Source organism: Gymnoscopelus braueri (assembly GCF_963280865.1).
Source record: "Gymnoscopelus braueri genome assembly, chromosome: 11".
Lineage (NCBI taxonomy): Eukaryota > Metazoa > Chordata > Actinopteri > Myctophiformes > Myctophidae > Gymnoscopelus > Gymnoscopelus braueri.
Window position 1 is genome coordinate 42,487,409 of NC_137613.1, and position 15,446 is coordinate 42,502,854.

The following is a 15,446-nucleotide window of genomic DNA, read 5'->3' on the forward strand; positions in this document are numbered from 1 at the left end:
AAATCACCCAGAGGATATGTTTTTGGCCCTATCACCACATGCTGGGGCATGGTCCTCCAATGTTTCAACAGTGAGTGCTTATCTTTCCCAAAACAGGCCGAGCAGTCCAGCTCAAAATATGACTCATATGCTGTCCTTATTCCATGACAAGCAAAACCTAGCTTTATGTTTATTCTATATATAGTACAGTATATATTTAGTAACATTTTCTGCCCATGTAAGAACAAAGATCTCTTTTTTGCGATTGAAACCCAAACTTTGATCAGATTAATCAGAATGGAACAAGATGGTTCAAACAACAGAAATGTCATGCAAGCATTGACTAGAAAGTGGTATGAGTCAGATGACGTCACATCATGTTTCAATGGACATTGCACCAACATTTTTAAGTAACTGGGCATGTCACAACAAACCCAACTAAGCCCAGTTTACAGTAATGTTCCGTCTTCTTCTTTTCATGATGTTGTTTCATGACTGTATAGGTTGTCTACCATCATGATGATGAACTCGACCAGCTATTCCTATGATCACAGTATTTCTAATCCAATCAATGCTGTACCACATTTATGTACAGCTTAAGTATTAGCTGTACATAAATTGACCGCCCTTGTTACAGATCAATCAATCTGGGAACCCATTGGCATTTTTTTTTAAAAGAGCTCTGAATCTGTCTTGAGAAATTACCGACCAATAGACTGAATCATCATGACATCACCACAATCCACAACCAAAAATGTATGTTTAACCTTATTTCTGGAAGAACAGGGCAATTATGATATTATCGACTATTAGAAATATATTATTAATTTTGTTCTAAATATCCACAGGTTGACAAACTAGACATACCGTAGCTAATGTTCTGGACACTTTATATATATTGTGAAAACGTCCATAGACATGTAATTCATGTTCTACATGTAAATACCTGTCCGTTTACAAACATTCAAACATTCTGATCTGGTCTATATTTCTTCTCTCAGCAATAAGGCAACTTCCTGGCCAAAAAGCATTACTTCCTGTGAGGGGAATGTCGTTTTTGTCTCCATCTAGATGCTGGACTCAGATGTAGCGATATTAAATTACACTAACATAACATTAATTGTGTTATAACACCTTAAAGATACAGACTAACTGACAGAAGACAAGCAAAATAACATACACAATCCTCCTTTTAATGTTTAATCAAAACGTCCCAAATTAAAACACAATAAACAAAACATCATAAACAATAAGAATTAACTCCTGCACTGAGATGCCATTCTCTATTTCAATCTCCTTATGACCGATATTTTGCCACCACCTTTTCAAATGAAACCCTAAGAGAAATGAACAACATGCGACCACATACCGGCCGCTTTTAGAAGGCACTCATCAGAGCGCAATTTCTGGTGCACTTTTTTAAAGTTGAAAATAATTAAACAATGATCTGGACACTTTTTATCAGCTGTCCAATCACGACTGTACACAAATGCAGAGCTGTTCGTCTGAACTGATGGTCTCGCTCAGCTGTCAGCCACGAGGCACCCACACACCAGACTACCACCAGCCCTCCTCTCCTCTTCTGCCTAACAAAACAGTACATTAAACCTATTATTACCTAATATAATAGGCTCACTGCATCACTGTAGAACCAGTTTTCAGAATACCTGCTTCCTGTTCATTTTTCTATAGCTTTGTTTGATTGGCTCAGCAGCCGATTTGAACTGTAAAGTGGAAACACATGTGAAGGTGTCATGTGTGTTTCCGGTTCAAGCCCGGCAGCAGAGCTAACAGGCGGGGGAGGAGAAACAGACCTCGTGCTCATCTCTGCCAGCTGGTCTGCACAGGATCGATACATTTTAGTTGATAATATGCCATACAAAAAGTGATTTCACTTTACAAAGTGAAAGATTTCTCTTTGCTCTGATGAAGGCCAAACCGAAACGCGTCAGATTAAAAGAAAATTATTTAACTGAGAAAAAGTATTTTATGCTGAGTGCTGCTTTCTTCTTTCCACCTTGGTGCAAGTTCTTTCACTTGAGTATGTTCGCTTAGCTGAGCACCCACAGCCAAGAAGGCAAACAGAGGATGCGCACCAGCTCCAGTTTGAAATATGCCATACATTTGCTCAATCTGCATTACCTCCACATATACACCTACCTAGTTTAAAACTATATTCTAGTTCCATAGAGTTATATTGAAGTCTGTTTCAGTCAATGGTGTGACTGCCCCTGACCCCCGTTTCTTTTTTCCAGCAGAAAAGGCACTCTAGACAGTTTTTCTTTTCTTCACAAAAGGCAGTTGGTGTGAACATACCCTCATATGTTTTTGTTTAATGCCCAAATATATCTAGTATGCTATTTTGCAATTACAATATCTATTCTGTACATTTGATTTATATAATCAGCTTTATTACCCCTTTCATGTTTAGTGTTGCATTTTATGTTAAAAATCTATACAGCTTTGAATGTTGAAAATGCACTGAGCTTTTGAATAAAAGGTAACTGATTTTGAAAACATTTGTGACTCTCTACATGGTGTCAATCATGTTATTAAGATTTTAATTAACCCTGTCAAGAGTTCTACTCGGTTCTCTTCCACGATATGGAGACATTGGCGTAACAGCCTCTACTGACTTTGAAAAGCTGTAGTTGGACTGTTTTTATGTGTTTTTTTTCTTTCTTTTTATTATTTTATTGCTTTTACTGTGTGATTGTCATCCTGTTTTGCTGTATGGACCCTGAGTCTGAAATAAAGATTGAATTGAATTGAATTGGTGTGGCTCTAACACATTTATTTTTTGTTAATTAAGATTCTAATGATACTGTGGTTTAATACCTATGTTTGCCAACTTTTAATATTAAAACGTTAATGGCAGGGTAGGCTATAATTTAAATGATCTGTTATACTGTATTTCCATACATGGTAGTAGCACAATCTAAGTGAGAAGAGTATTGCCCAATATGCTCATGCACTGATCACAATAGCAAAAATGTTTTTTTTTTAAATTACAATTGTTCCCCAAAGAAAACAAAATAGGACCATAATGCTATATAATAAGGTTTACATGCACCGGAAACCCAGCAGTAGCTTTCAGTCATTTCTTGTTTATTTTCTTTATCCTTTGACTGATGTCTTTTGCAGAAGGGATTTTATTTAGAAATCCCTTAATTTTCTTGGTTGCTGAAGCATCACCTTGGTTTGCTTTGTTGTGGCTGTGATCAGCAGCCCTCTCTTCCCTGACCTTTTCACGGGATTCAGAGTGGCTTCTTGCTCTGCGGAGTCTACTGCTTTCCAGAGGAGGGTCTGGCTCAGCAACAGCTGCTCTGTCATCCTGGTATTTAGATGGGTGGTAACCCTGTGCGTCAGGTGTTGCGTTAGAGGGAGTATCACGAGCTCTCGCTCTGTCATCATTCAGTTTCACTCTGGACAGTGAGCTACTCCTCCCATTTGACCCACGGCCTAACGTCCTCCCGGCTCGTACTGGTGGTAACTGCACGGTGGTTCCCAAAAGCCTCTGCGTTACCTCATAGCTATCTCGAGATGGCCCAACGATGCGGATTGTGTCCCCCGTTTGACTGATGACCACTGATGGATAAACATCTTTGCATACCTTTATTTGCTTACTGATGTTTACCTGGGTTACGCTGTTGTGGTCTGACAGACAGATCTGCTGGGTGCGTAGTGTTTTGGTAAGATCCTCCAGAAGTTGTTGCAGTTTCCCCCTTGCAGCTTTCGCACTGCTCCCTGACAAGATGACATTGCTTAAGCCAGTACTCACATGGGACACGTCCATCTTAACGTTATGGCTGTTCAGTATGACATCAATGTCTTTTGTCTTGAAGGACTGAGCATAACGCAACACATCCTCATCAATGACAAAGGCATCACTTCTTGCCCGGGGGCTGTGCTGGTGATTTTGTTTTGAAGACTTGTCTGCTTGATGTTCCAGAGGGGAAGAGTTGGTGGGATAAGATGGAAGAGCAGACATGGGCAGGGCTGGAGAGCTAAAGGTGCCTCTGCTACCAGCAGCATACATCGAGTTACCATCAGTGTGGGTTTTGTTTATTTGCCCTGGGGAGCAATTGTGGCCATTGAGGATAAATGAAGGTGAGGATGTGGTGTTCTGGGAGTGGGTTTGTGAGTTAAGAAGCTTCTCCAAGCAAGCCTTCACGGCTGTCAGCATCATAAATGTGCCCTTGACACGCACCTGCTCTCTGGACGTGCGAGTTATCTCAAAACCGTGCACGTTGAGGAGTTGCATCACTCTTGTCTTATCAGGGAAGATGCTAATATCCAGGGTGGCCTCTACTGGAATATCTACCTGCAGAATGAATGAATGATAAAATACAAATAAATCATTCTGAATGAGCACTGAATGATGATTCAATTAATCTGCTACGTATGTGAGTATGAGTAGCCTACCTCTGGCATGTCAACAGGTTTTACTGTTAATGGAAATTGTCGATTATCAACCTCCATCACATGAGAGCCATGTTTCAATACACGGGCAGCGACTGGGTGGTGGGGGGTAGAAGTACACAATATTTATGGTTTGCATGAGCCATCATTCACCAGTGATGGAAAGTAACTAAGTACATTTAATTAAGTACTGCACTTAAGTAGCCTACAATTTTGAGGTATTTTTTACTTTACTGGAGTATTTCCAATTTCCAGTAGGCCTACTTTTACTTCTACTCCACTACATCTCAGAGGCAAATATTGTACTTTTACTCCACTACGATTATTTTACAACTTTATTTTGTTATTTTGTAGATTTTGATTATCAAGACAAAACCAACTAAGCCCTATTTTGTACTTCAGCTGTTTGAAAATAGCAGATCTACAAGCTCACAACACTTGTACTTGTAACAGAGTATTTATGCATTGTCGTATCGATACTTTTACTTAAAGGTAGGGTATAAGTGATATTTTTGGGTTAAAACAAAAAGTATTTTGTTAAAAGGTTAAAGCACTATATTCTGATAGTAATCATTGCTATAGAGTGTTTGTTCAGTAAAAGGAGTCTCCATGTCTCTCCAGCTCTTTAATAAACAGAAAATACATTTTCCGGTAGGTGTCAAAATCTCAGCCAATCAGGAGAAAGTACCCATTTTTAAGCTTCATTTTTATAGTGTTCCAGTTCCAATTTTGCCTGCTCATTTCTTAGTGTCATCACTTCCAATTTCACTTGTTTAATCTATATCCTGATTGAGTTCTCTATCCTGATTGGATAAAATTGGAAATGAAACTGAAATTAAAATGCATTTTCTGTTTTATAAAGAGCTGGAGAGACAAGGAGACTCCTTTTACTGAACAAACACTCTATAGCAATGAGTACTATCAGAATATAGAGCTATTTAACACTTATTTTAACCAAAGAAAATCACTTACCCTACCTTTAAGTAAACAATTTGAGTACTTTTTCCACCACTGTCATTCAGCATGTTAAGTCTTAATCAAGCGTCCATTTACCTTCTGGCTCCTCAAATATGATCAAGGCCTGCCCCGTACGATATGAGGGGTACAGCACCCTCTGCACCTCCCCACCTCCATGACGTCCTCGCAGGAAATGTATGGTGAGCTTGTCAATGATTCTGTCAGCCGACAGAATATCTGGGACCCCAAGAACCTCCACAGCTATACCTCGCTGCCTCGCCATTGTCACTGTAGTCATTATGGTCTGGCAGGTGCGGTGATGACGTTAATGTCTCTTATTGCCACAGGTGCCTATAGCTTCAAAATCCATAGTCCAATTATCTCTAAAGTGAAAGTAGACTTGTTTCGAAACTAGAGTCAACGCTTTAAAACCGTTTAGGGGTTATAACCGTTCAATGTGGATGATTAAATCGATGAAAAACTTCGTACTGTAGCCTACAGTAAATTCCACAGTAAGCTAGTTTCGAAAACTGCTTGCATTCATATATACTATCACAATTATCCCCAGGCAGGAACAATACTGCAACCACGCGGGTATTAGTTTACACAGAAGTTAAAATAAGTTAAATTATGGCCTACTACTCGTTTCGTAGCCTACTTCACCTTAAGATCAAGTTCACTCACTTCACCCAAGAGCCGCAGTCAGTGCAAAACACTCAGTCAAAAGGAAAGCGAAAGTATAGGCTCAATGTGCGTTCAGTGACAAACGGGGATTCCACCCTAGGCCTGCAGCCTACTCATATTGCCACATGCAAAAGGTATGAGTATCAGAGTATGACCACCTACACAGACGTTTCGGATTCATATTCTTATTTAAGCAGTACTCTTAACAGTCTTATGATCATAACGGAGTTTAATCGATTTACAGCTGTGGCTCTCTAGCTTTGAAAAACATTACATTTAAAATACAATACTGCCATCTAGTGCTTAACAATGTGCAAAACAAGTAGTGAAGTGTATTAAAATCCCCAGTCCTTGTCTGGAAAATCTCAAATTGTAATTCCAGATTAGTCATTTACTCTGATAACATAGTTGAGTATGCAATGGTAATTTCGGAGGAAAATCAAGTTTACTCCAGTCTACAGTTTTGATTGATTGATTGATGTACTTTTATTTAGTAAGACATGAGAATCACAGTACATGGAAGTACAAATTCACAATACAAGGTCTACTAAACTGGAAGACTCAATAAGCACGCAGCTTGTTTAAGATGAGAACCCCATGCACACAAATCATGATGACATATAGGAGACAGACAGATATACACACTACTATACAGAATGTCATACAATCAGCTTTCAGGTTACTGGTATGAAGAGAAAAAATATATATACAAAAGAAGAAAATTAAAGAGGGGGGGGTAGGTTAAGACTTAGACAGGGGCCATTTTCGAATTGCAAAGATACACCTTCAGGAGAAGGTGTATCTTTAGGGCAGTTTTGAGTGAGTAGGGTTTTACACTCCTTTTGGTAGGCCATTCCACATAGGGGGGGGAAAAGCTTTGGAAATGCTGACTTAAAGCCAACAGTGCCTTTTTATTTTGCATATATTACTTCTTTCAGATACTTTAACAGCAGCATTTTACATAGGACTGAGCAGCACCGGCTTGAACCAACAATGTTTTTGAAACATCTGCTGCAGGTTACTCTAGTCTAAACTTAACTCAGACCATATACTGTACCTGCTGTAACTGTATAATTTATTTAGGGTCTGGTAGCAGTTTACAACCTATATCCACTTTACAGTAATTGTATGAATTGCTGGAGTGGGGCACAGGTATCCTCATTGTACTTTGGATTATCACAGAGTGTATCATACCTTACAAACATGACATTTAAGGACAACAAATACAGAAATAATCAAACCTTGATTTAGTAACAAATCCATACCTTCAAATTATCAGCTTAATTACAGAAAGTACAGGTCCAACCTGGATGTCTCAGTATGAATACAAAGGGGCCCTTTAATTGTCCAAAGGAATACAAGGCACAAGCAGTAGCTCTTAACAATGCCACCTCAAGCGATCACACAGTGGTGGAATGAACTTCCCACTGATGTCAGGACAGCAGAGTCACTGCCCATCTTTTGCCGCAGGCTGAAAACCCACCTCTTTAGGAAACACTACCCTTCCTCTTTGCCTGGCCTACTTGTTAACTAGTTGTACGAACTCTTGTTTTATTTTTGTATTGTTTTATTGGATCTTGTTTAGTCGATACACTTATTTGTTTTAGCTCGTGCTCATTTGATTTTGCTATTTTGTCTCATCTGTTTAAGAAAGTAGGTAGCTGATATATTGCACTTTTACCTTAGCGCTAGGTATACTCTTGGTTGCTTGTTTTTGCAGGAAATGCACTTAAGACTTCTGGTGATTAGTAGTTTCGTTCCCTACCTATGTTGAATGCACTTATTGTAAGTCGCTTTGGATAAAGCGTCTGCTAAATGATTTGAGACCAATAATAAATGCTGTTAAGTAGTATTGTTGTAACACTTAATGTAAAGGGGTGCTACATCTGGATATAGTGACACTATAATGAAGACAAAATTACAAAAATCACAACTGGGATACACTTTTATTAACAACTACTCAAGCATTGAGTTGATTTGTGATGTTATTATTAACAGCACTTTAAATGTACAAAACTGTAGCCCAAATATTTGGCTATTCCAAATCAAGAGTGCCATTCTCTGCACAGTGCGGCACAACACCTTTGATGCTCCGAGCCCAATCGATACCTACAAAGAGAAAGAAAAAAGCAAGATTTGATGAAATGATTAGCGTTTTTTCAGGAAATTGAGGTGTTTGACACTATGTCAGAAACGTTGCCATCATTTGTCTGAGGTTTATATATAACCCTGCCATGAATCAGTCACAGCAGGGCCTCAAACTGCCCCAACTCTCTCTAGCAAGCACTTAGGAAAGGACTGAGCCAGTATGGGCAAAGCCTTGCTGGAAGGCTTGCAACAGTACAGTTATTACTACCAATACAATCCATATAAACTTTATACAATTTGTCCTCATCTAAGAGGACTAAAACAGGCGACCTCTCAGTTCCTAAAAGATACGGCGCAAGCAGGAATCGGGCTTCTATAACCACTTCCGCTGAGGTGCTGAAGGATGTTTCTGAAATGGCGTAAGCATCGTTTACTTGAGATCACAACACACTGACCATTTAGTCATCATCTGGTCCTGTAAAGGTCATATTGGCTGTCAGTGGTCTGACCTCTCCAATAGGTTGACTTTTTTGAAAAAATATATATTTTAAGACTTCAATAGCCTGCGGACATCCTGTGATTTCCCAAGCTATTAAAAGAGTTGTAGCATATTTAAATTTTTCCTCAAATATGCGTTAGTCAGCTTCAGTCAAAATGTAGAGTAAACCTACCTCATAGTTTGAAGAACTTTGATATAGCATCATATTTCAGGGTTTCATAACGGTCTGTGAGACGCCTCGCAGTAGCTGAAGTCCACCTGGGAAAAAAAAAGAGCTTTACATAAATTCTACTGGAAGACACAAGATACATTAGCAATGTAAACCATCCCATGGAACATTAAAACAAAAATGTCTGGGGTTTACCTATAACCCTGCCACGAATTAGTCACAGCAGGGCCTCAAACTGCCCCAACTCTCTCTCTAGCAAGCACTTAGGAAAGGACAGAGCCATTATGGGCAAAGCCTTGCTGGAAGGCTTGCATAATATCCAACCACTAGTCTGAGTGAAGTCTCTCTAGAAGAGTTCAAGGAACCGTAAATAGTGCAATTCCATTAACAATTAGTACTGCATGTAGAAAAAAAAAAGGTCTCTTCACGCTTTTGGGGCATCAACATAAACAAAGCAGTTTCTGCCAATAAAAAGGTGTCCTGGTACGTACATTTTCCCACCCATTTCACCTATTGGTGTCATCTCTCATATCATTGGTTATGTACCTAGCATTTTTTGTTGCACTAGAAAACTTCCATCAAGGTTAATATACCATGAATATAGCCATTTAATTTCCCCCAAAATACATACCAGGCTGTGTTTTTTTTTGTGTGAAATCCACTTGGTTTGCATTCGATTATGTAGTACAAATGGGATTTTGGCCATGCAATGACAGTGAATAAAATCATTACACGGTACCAACAGAGAAGGCAGCTATAAACCCAGGCTTCAACATCACTTTAAAGGCTCATCACTGAACATACAGTGGGTAATATCAAAGCTTTAATCGCTCTGATAATGACTTGGGCATCCAAAACATTAGTCCTCTGTCATGTCATAGCACCTAAATAAAAAGGCATTCAACATGTCCGTGATCAGTTTCTGTTATACTGGTGTTTAATGCCTACATACCAGTAAGTGTTCAGAAGAGGTCAGGTCTGGAGGTGTGAGTGGGGCAGCCACTGTCATTATCACCACCTGGATTCTGGAAAGGGAATTCACCATTATTCTTCTGAGACATTGTATGAGGGAATTCTGACATAGGTTGTACTTCATAAACAACAAAAACTGTCTGAGGTTTACCTATAACCCTGCCATGACTGAGACACAGCAAGGCCTCAAACAGCCTCAGTTCTCTCTAGCAAGCACTACAGGAGAGGATCAGAGCCACGACTGGCTCAGCCTTGCTGGACGGCTTGCACAGCAACTAGTGATGCATCGAATCGTTAGTCCTCTGTCATGATAGAACACCTAAAGGCCTATTCATACTCGACGTAAGACCCTTAAGTAAGCATAAGGAACGGAGGGGGAGACCAAAAAGGGGAGGGGGATGGGGGGTTTGTCCGTCGATTATGTCATCCGTCAGGTTGAGCTCTGAGCTCAACCTGACGTACCTGACGTACGTTCACTGCTTCCCTCTGGAGGATGAATAGCCTCTTGGCCCTAATCACGCATAAGAAACGTGTCAAACTATGAATGCACTGAATGCACTGACGTAAAGAACGTACCAGTTCCTCACCCCCGACGTACGTCAATCCCTATCTCCGTCTAGTATGTACTTAAGTGTTTTAAGGAAAGTGTTTTTTTGTTGTCGTTCTTTTTTTTTTTATCCCACAATTTTGTTACCCCTATTTTTTACACCCAGTGCCAATTGTCTAAAAAAAAAACTACTTTATCGTTTACCTGGTGTTTAAATGCCCACATAAGCATTCAGAAGAGGTCAGTCTGGACTCACTCCCGGTGGGTAGGGACCTTCATGGCCTGCTTGCTAGTGGCAGCCAGTCATCATCACCTGGGTTCTGGAAAAGGACATTTCATCATTATTCTGAGACACTGTACAAGGCAATTCTGACAGCATCAACACAAATATATAAGGATTATCAGCAAAGTCCAAGAATACATAAATCCATTGTGTAAATTTGTGTCCTGCATGGTTTAGCTCCCCAGTAACGGTCCAGGACTGGGAAGATGTAGGAATATACAGGATGCCCGTCCTCACCGGCTCGAGAGTCGGGGACAGAGCTTGTTGTCCAACGTCGTGGAACGGGACTGTACGTCACAGCATTAATGCTACGCTCCCATAGGCCACAAGGACAGAGCCATGTGAGAGAGTAACCTCACAGGATGTCCACGTTGAATACACTTGAAAAGCACAAGTGAACTTTCTGATCACATTTAACAAACATTCAGCTACAAGCTTAACTCTGGCCACGTTAACGTGTGTTATGAAGACTTACCTGTGCGATGAAGACATGCCTCCCACTGAACTTCTTCAGGAACAAAGATGGCTTTCCTGGCACCACCAACTTCAATTTCCTTAAGAAAAAAGAAAGAACAAATTGGACAAACCGTCGGGAGGAAATCATGGTCATTCCTTTAATATTTTTTGTGGGGGCGGGGGGGGTTTGGGCCTTTATTGATAGTACACAGTAGAGATACAGGAAACTGGGACAGCGAGACAGAGACCGAACCCACGACTTGCTGTCAGGCTGCATTCGAGCCTATATTATGTGGTATGCACCAGGCTGTGTTTTTTTTGTGTGTGAAATCCACTTGGTTTGCATTCGATTATGTAGTACAAATGGGATTTTGGCCATGCACTGACAGTGAATAAAATCATTACACGGTACCAACAGAGAAGGCAGCTATAAACCCAGGCTTCAACATCACTTTAAAGGCTCATCACTGAACATACAGTGGGTAATATCAAAGCTTTAATCGCTCTGATAATGACTTGGGCATCGAAAACATTCACCATTATTCTTCTGAGACATTGTATGAGGGAATTCTGACATAGGTTGTACTTCATAAACAACAAAAACTGTCTGAGGTTTACCTATAACCCTGCCATGACTGAGACACAGCAAGGCCTCAAACAGCCTCAGTTCTCTCTAGCAAGCACTACAGGAGAGGATCAGAGCCACGACTGGCTCAGCCTTGCTGGACGGCTTGCACAGCAACTAGTGATGCATCGAATCGTTAGTCCTCTGTCATGATAGAACACTTAAGTGTTTTTAAGGAAAGAGTTTTTTTGTTGTAGTTTTTTTTTTTTTTATCCCACGATTTTGTTACCCCTATTTTTTTACACCCAGTGCCAATTGTCTAAAAAAAAACTACTTTATCGTTTACCTGGTGTTTAAATGCCCACATAAGCATTCAGAAGAGGTCAGTCTGGACTCACTCCCGGTGGGTAGGGACCTTCATGGCCTGCTTGCTAGTGGCAGCCAGTCATCATCATCACCTGGGTTCTGGAAAAGGACATTTCATCATTATTCTGAGACACTGTACAAGGCAATTCTGACAGCATCAACACAAATATACAAGGATTATCAGCAAAGTCCAAGAATACATAAATCCATTGTGTAAATTTGTGTCCTGCATGGTTTAGCTCCCCAGTAACGGTCCAGGACTGGGAAGATGTAGGAATATACAGGATGCCCGTCCTCACCGGCTCGAGAGTCGGGGACAGAGCTTGTTGTCCAACGTCGTGGAACGGGACTGTACGTCACAGCATTAATGCTACGCTCCCATAGGCCACAAGGACAGAGCCATGTGAGAGAGTAACCTCACAGGATGTCCACGTTGAATACACTTGAAAAGCACAAGTGAACTTTCTGATCACATTTAACAAACATTCAGCTACAAGCTTAACTCTGGCCACGTTAACGTGTTTTATGAAGACTTACCTGTGCGATGAAGACATGCTTCCCACTGAACTTCTTCAGGAACAAAGATGGCTTTCCTGGCACCACCAACTTCAATTTCCTTAAGAAAAAAGAAAGAACAAATTGGACAAACCGTCGGGAGGAAATCATGGTCATTCCTTTAATATGTTTTGGGGGGGCGGGGGGGGTTTGGGCCTTTATTGATAGTACACAGTAGAGATACAGGAAACTGGGACAGCGAGACAGAGACCGAACCCGCGACTTGCTGTCAGGCTGCATTCGAGCCTATATTATGTGGTATGCACCTTGACCCCTAGCCAGTCCAATGTCGACAGACATCACAAAACTACAGCAAAATATAAGACACAATTAAAGGACGACTTCACCGATTTTCAACCTATCTTCGCATAATTGGTCCTCACTAATACTCATGGTAAAAAGGAAATCTACTCGGTCTGTGTCTCAGAGGAGGGCTGTGGACAGTTCAGAGTCCCGTCTACCAGTGACATCATCAATGGGGAATCCAAGCTAATAGAAACTGCATTCTTTCTATTCCTGGAAAGTTGCGATGCAATAAAAGAAGCCATTGTTCTAGTGTTAAAAATCTAAATAAAAAATGTGAAATCTTGTTGGAAAAAAAAATCATGCCTAACGATGATGTCACTGACATCACAAAACTTTTCTGGACTGTCCACAGCCCGCCTATGAGACACAGACTAAGTAGAAAAAAATGGTACCATTTTATCATGAGTATTAGTGAGGAGTGGACCAATTATATGAAGATAGGTTGAAAATCGGTGAAGTCGTCCTTTAAGCACATTTGCAAAATCTAGGCAGTCCACCCAGTATTCTTAGTTAGCATAAAATCCTTAGAAATCTCAATAAGTTTGTGTCCTTCATGGTTTAGCTCCCCAGTAACGGCCCAAAGGACTCTGGGAAGATGTAGGAATATACAGGACGCCCGTCCTCACCAGCCCAAGAGCCGGGGACAGAGGTTGTTGTACAACGTCGTGGAACGGGACTGTACGTCACAGCATTAATGCTACGCTCCCATAGGCCACAAGGACAGAGCCATGCGAGAGAGTAACCTCACAGGATGTCCACGTTGAATATACTTATTTAACAAAAACACCACAAGTCAACTTTCAGATCACATTCATCAAATTAAGATACTAGAATCTAAAGCAAGAGTTCAGGGGACATGACGATAGAGCCATATGAAATCCATTTTATTTTTTTCCCAATTCAGTTTTATTTTTTCCCAAATTCTGTTTTTTCCATTTTAATATTTCTGAATTCTGTATTTTGCTTTTTTTACACCACTAACAACATTAATCAGAGTTTATTTTTAATTCACGTGTGTTAATTGTGTTACCCATACAATCAGGTCTGCTCACGTCACATTTCAACTGCGCGGACGCTAATGGCCCTTGTTGTGTTATACGCAAAAATGTTCCCAAAAGAATTCGGTCTGAGCATGCGCAAAATGGCGTCGCCCATGTATTATTATTTCTATCGTCTCTAAGACTATTTCTACGTGGATTTTATTGTTTATAAAGTAGGATGTGGCCATGCAAAGTGGTGGTGTCCCGTGGATTTGTAAAAATTTGCGGTAAAAATTTTTTTTACCGCGAATATTTTTTTTTCTCCAAATTCTGCAATATTCCGCGTTTTATTCCAATTCCATTTTTATTGGTCATTTCCGCGATTCCGTCCGCGATTCCGTTAACATGGATTTCATATGGCTCTACATGACGAAAGTACATCCATGCTGCAGTGCCGTTTCATAGCTTGATATATACCGTAATTATCCCAATAAGGCAGTTCCTGGATTGTGGTAGAGATTCCATTCACTCATATGTGTCAAAAAAGCCTCAAATTCACAATAGAGCACAAAGAAAGCAGATGCTGCCAATAAAATGTGTACTGGTTTGTTATTTCTTACTTATTCGTTTACCTACTGGCATCGTCAGTTTCTGTTATTCTGGTGTTTAAACTACTTACCAGTAAGTGTTCAGAAGAGGTCAGTCTGGAGGCCTGAGTAGGGCAGCCACTAGCATCGCCACCACCTGGGTTCTGGAAAGGGAATTCATCATTATTCTTCCGAGACATTATATAAGGCAATTCTGACGGGTTTAGCTCCATAAACAACAAATTGTCTGAGGTTTACCTATAACCCTGCCATGACTGAGACACAGCAAGGCCTCAAACAGCCTCAGTTCTATCTAGCAAGCACTACAGGAGAGGAACAGAGCCACGACTGGCTCAGCCTTGCTGGACGGCTTGCATGGAAACTTGACATACTACTCGTCTGCACTGCAGCATGCAAATATGTAGCTAAATATATCAAAGCAGACAATAAGGTCGACTAGAGAGACTTAGAGATAGACAAAAATACTTAATGTCACTGATTAATTATTAAAAAAATTACCTTTCCATTTTGATTCTGTGATCACACGGTTGGTCAAGTGAACCTTTCACTTTCTAACGTTCGATGCCTGCCTACCTACAACATTTTATTTACCAAACTAAACGGAACAATATTACAAATATGTCAACGATCAGTAGTTGCTTGACTAATTCTCAAAACCCAATCTCAGATTATAACCAATTTAACGCAGATGGCATTAGATACGAGGACGTTACCAGTCACCACTTCTAATTCTCGAAACAGACTGTTTAGTTTACAAACGTGTCTATATATCCTGGTTATACCGGATATTACGTCAAATGTTTCCCTTGCGTGGTGAAACATTTCTACTGTGCTCCTGTGTACAGTAGGGGGCAGTAAAGTACAGCTCATCAAGTTCTTCACACCCTTGGGCATCTGAAATTATGAAGTCTGGATTTTATTTCAAACTTGGAAAACATTATATTTATTGTACAGTAACAACACAGTTGACTGCATCGTCTAATAAGTTTGTGTAAGTAAAGAATGCAAGT

At 40.3% G+C, this 15,446-nt stretch overlaps 1 protein-coding gene and 1 long non-coding RNA gene across 4 annotated transcripts; both read right to left on the reverse strand.

Moving 5' to 3' along the window:
- Positions 1-1,165: 1,165 nt before the first annotated feature.
- Positions 1,166-6,058, reverse strand: rbm43 (RNA binding motif protein 43). Its single transcript, XM_080442294.1, has 3 exons — positions 5,455-6,058; positions 4,405-4,496; positions 1,166-4,303 (listed from the first exon to the last, which is right to left on the reverse strand). The coding sequence occupies exons 1-3, from the start codon at positions 5,654-5,656 to the stop codon at positions 3,077-3,079; spliced, it is 1,521 nt and encodes a 506-aa protein (XP_080298420.1). The 5' UTR covers positions 5,657-6,058; the 3' UTR covers positions 1,166-3,076.
- Positions 6,059-7,973: 1,915 nt separating this feature from the next.
- On the reverse strand, positions 7,974-15,162 carry LOC308094972. Of its 3 annotated transcripts, none has more exons than XR_013934002.1 (9): positions 14,935-15,162; positions 14,508-14,579; positions 12,525-12,603; positions 11,968-12,086; positions 11,076-11,154; positions 10,522-10,637; positions 9,751-9,823; positions 8,802-8,887; positions 7,974-8,151 (listed from the first exon to the last, which is right to left on the reverse strand). It is a non-coding gene; the product is annotated as an uncharacterized lncRNA (long non-coding RNA). The 3 variants fall into 3 exon arrangements; XR_013934003.1 differs by having other exon boundaries at positions 8,802-8,904; XR_013934001.1 differs by lacking the exon at positions 10,522-10,637.
- Positions 15,163-15,446: the final 284 nt, after the last annotated feature.